This window comes from Phytophthora infestans, genomic scaffold (genome assembly GCF_000142945.1).
Source record: "Phytophthora infestans T30-4 supercont1.16 genomic scaffold, whole genome shotgun sequence".
Lineage (NCBI taxonomy): Eukaryota > Oomycota > Peronosporomycetes > Peronosporales > Peronosporaceae > Phytophthora > Phytophthora infestans.
In genome coordinates, this window is record NW_003303743.1 from 1,932,048 (window position 1) to 1,936,165 (window position 4,118).

The window sequence follows — 4,118 nt, forward strand, 5'->3', positions numbered from 1 at the left end:
TTTACCAAAGTCAAGGGATTACTACCGATGGGATAGACTGTAACACTTTGCAGATGTCGTCGGGTTCATTCTTCGATTGGATCGCTTGCGCACCATCTTCAAAACTACTCAGGTATAATAAAGCATCAAAGGTATTTTTTGATAACTGGTTAAAAGTCATATTAATAGAGTAGCTTCGACACGACAGATATAGCGACTGCGAAGCAGGAGCAGGAGATGATTTTGGCACAAGAGTCCCATTTTTTGGATTTGCTACGTCAGATTATTTTGCTACTGTTGTGATGCAAAACTTAATTTTTAAAAATTTGTTTAGGAAAATGAACTAAGATACGTTAGTCTTAGTTTCTTTGATATTTTAATTTTGTTCGTTTTTTTAATAATATGATACTTGCGCGGGCTTTGCTAAGAACACATGAATAGGCTGAGCACAATAAGCAAGCCAACGCATTTTTTTTATTTTTTTGTATTTACAGCATTTTCAATTTATATAAATATTAAAAAAATATGGCACACTGACGCATCTACTCCTTTTGATCTATGGGAAAGAGTGTAGTGGCAGAAAGGCACTTCCTGATGACAACAGACGCATCGCACATGATCTCGTACGCAATATGCAGAAAACGGACGATAGTAAAAAGTATGGGACAAGGTTGAGATCATTTAATCTCAGTAAAGTGCATACATTAGGGGGTTTCAAAGTTGTCATTAATTAGGTTTTTTTTTTGCGGAGATGAGCCTCATTTTTGTCGAAAAATGAGGGGGCTTTCAGCTCTGAAACACCACTAACTTGCCACAAAAACCAGATAATTACCTTGTAACCCGTAACCCCGCGTGAACAAGTCGCAGGGCGTGAACGAGTTGCCGCGCGTGAGGGCGTGAAGGAGTTGCCGCGCGTGAAGGAGTTGCCGCGCGTGAAGGAGGTTAAATCAAACTTGGTTCACCAGCTTCAGCACTTCCATACAAGCCTCCTTGAGTGGACCCATCACTATTTGCTGACGGATTGTCCATGATAGAGAATGGAGAAATGTTTTGCCGGCCTCCAAACAGGCCTTCGATGTCGTAGTAGAACGGACAAGCTGTTTCAACAGCTTCTTCGAGCGCCAGCCCTGCTTCGAGCTGCGATTTAGTAAGGCCAAATCCCGTCTGGGAGTCTAACCTTTTCCTGATTTTCCTGAACACCTTAAAGTAAGATGTCCAGCGGCTTTGGCATGTAAAAGCATCCATCGCTCGGTATACTTAGCCGGTATCGGCGAACCTGCATCCGCAAAAGTCTTCAAGCAAGATGTAAACACGTACTCTGCCATTTGACAGAAGCCTGAAATCTTTGTGCGCGCCCCTCCAAAGCCAGCAGACAGGTCGTCATTTGCCTTGCCCACAATCACATTGAAATTAGCCGGTTTTTTCAGCCATTCCACCATAAACTGCCTCTGCAGTAAGGTGGTGTGGCCACCCTTCTGGCCCTTTTGGCGTGCCATGCTGTACCCTTCGCTTCCCAGCCACCAGATTCGAAAGTAACCAGGTTATATATTTAGCGGCGTACCCCTAAAAATGAGAACTCAAAAAATCATCTGGAAAAATGCGTCTCGGGAGGCGCATTTTCCGACAAAAATGAGGCTCATCCCCGCCAAAAAAATCCTAATTAATGACAACTTTGAAACCCCCTATTAGGAAGAAGAAGAGTTGCTGAAATCACAATGCTGGAAAAGAATTAACAGCTAGGTTTTTCTTTACAAAAAACCTCGCATGTGTGGATGGTCAATGTCCGCTCTGAGATGGGTACGATTAATTAAAACGAGTTCATATGAGGATTTGTATGCACACGGATTGAGAGTAATTGACACGAAAATGGATTCAATTGCTTTTACCACTGGATTAAGCTCCGTTTGTGCTTTTTCTAGTATATTTTAAAGTTTAATTCTGATTATTTTTGACGATAAAGTGAAAAATAAACTCCACCCCTCCATAAAGAGATAGTTCATATGGTCAGGTAGTGGCGAAATTGGCGGGAAATTTGCTCAGAAAAATTGTGCTGACGCTAGAGCTTTCAAACTAGCTCAACCACGCTTATGGTGGAGCTGTACGACCGAAGTTATCGCCAATTTAAAAAAATTGTTAATTCTTTTTCGAACCAGACAAGTAGGCTACAGTGCATACATTAAATATCAGAATTCATTTTAGCTCCAAGCTAGTGAGTCGGACTCCCAAGCAACGCCTTAGGGTCGAAAGACACTACAAAAAGCGAGAGACTTGCGTAGCGTTTTAGAAGCAGCATTTTACAGCATCCTTGCCCCTTTTTATCCAGATGAGCCCTTTCGTAGTCCTTCGACATGACAAAACGTGGCGTTTCCACACGACACAATGAAGCATTTTATGGAAGGATCGGTCTACTTAGTACTTCTTCGGTCCGAAAAAGAATTACGAGTTCTTGATATCGGCGATATCCTCGGTCGTACAACTCCAACGGAAGCGTGGTTAAGTTATTTTGAAAGCTCTACGTACGTAGCGTCAGCACGATTTTTTATAAACAAATTCCCGCCAATATAGCGCCACATTTTATTCTTAGCTAAGGGTATTCCTGGATCTACCTTCTACGTGGTACACTTACAGAAGCAAAAAGGTCAACAGCTACCATCCTTTCATTTCTTGCGTTTGCGGCTCTCTCTCCTTCTTCAATTAAGCTAACTTTAGTGCACCAAGATCCCAGTCGAACCTAAGTCTTACGTCCGATTCGATGTCGGTGACTGAATTACTGAACCCACCTGGTGATAATCTGTTCGGCGAGCCCGATACAGACCTCTGTGGGATTGAAGAGGTGACGAATCGATGGGTGCATCTAGGGATACTGGAGGCAAAGCAGATGATGATGATGTAGAGCTTGATCCTGCAGATAAGCAGACAGGAAGGGCGCAAGGAGCAAGTGTCCTTGCTTGGTTAGGACGTGTTGCACAAAAGTGTCTTTAGCACAGAAGGGTGCTCATGGGTGATAATCTTTTCTATGTTATAGGGAGCGGTGAGAAGAAATATTCACTTAGCTGCTAGACGGATCCGATATTTCGGTCGGCGGATATTCCAAGACTAGGGTTTACTACTACGTAGTTCATGTATTAAGAGCTGCCTGGTGAAAAAAATATGTTTTTGTTTGTTTGCTCACATTCAGTACATCAGTTAGAGCAGCGTAAAAATGTTCTTTCAATGCTGGTTTGAAGTGGAAGAAGGGTAGTAAGAAGAAACAATCTGTAGTCATTCCCACCAACAGTCCAATCGCTCAAACTACTCCGATTAGAATCTTGAGAACTAGCAGTATTAGCGTCGGTACGACTACTCGTATCTCTACCACGATGTACGCATTTAAACCATGCGATAATTGTTGAAACGAGCGGCGATCGTGTTGACCTCTTCTCCAACCTTGCCTTTTTTCTCAAACATTCGGTGCACATCTGTGGGTGACATCTTTTTTTCCTTCCACGCCGGGAACGCGAAGTTGAATAGATAATCACCATCTGAAACTTTTGGAGCCATTTGTCCACGGCAGCTTTCTTCTTAGCGAGCTCTTCGGCCTTTTTCACAACTCTCAGAGTTTTTGCCTTTTGGAGTGCACTTGACCCCGGGATCAACTTCTTTAACGACTCTAAATTGAGTGCCCTCTCTTCTTGATTATCGCTTCCAAAACCCTCAATCGCTTGGTTGGTAGCTGCATTCGCGGAGATGGTGCCACCGTGAACAAAAAGAATGGATGCAAAAAGCGCCAGCAGCAGCGAAGAGAACCCCATACTAATACCAGAGCACGCTTTGAAAGAAGGAGAAAATTGCAGAATGAACGAGTCCAAAGGAACGGTTGTTCTCGAAAGACTAACTATCATGACGATCGGGAACCCTAGACTGTACATACTCTACTAATACGTACATCTACTTTATTTTTATTTTTTAAATTGACAGGTTCTCACGGTTCGAATGATTTGTAAGTTTCAGTAGCCAAAAACACAGCTGTTGTTTAACGAATGATGAGCACTGACCTTTCTTACACATTGGCAGGCTAACGCTCTTTAAGGCTGATTGGGTTGAAAAATCCAACCATTTATAGATCGAGGATTTTTTTTCATACTTATTTCCAATTATGC

General features: G+C 42.6%; 1 protein-coding gene across 1 annotated transcript; it reads right to left on the minus strand.

Moving 5' to 3' along the window:
* Positions 1-3,161: 3,161 nt before the first annotated feature.
* On the minus strand, positions 3,162-3,770 carry PITG_22871 (secreted RxLR effector peptide protein, putative; the record flags this gene model as incomplete). The annotated part of the gene is made up of 1 exon (XM_002902944.1): positions 3,162-3,770. The coding sequence occupies one exon, from the start codon at positions 3,768-3,770 to the stop codon at positions 3,162-3,164; it is 609 nt and encodes a 202-aa protein (XP_002902990.1).
* Between the last annotated feature and the right edge of the window lie 348 nt (positions 3,771-4,118).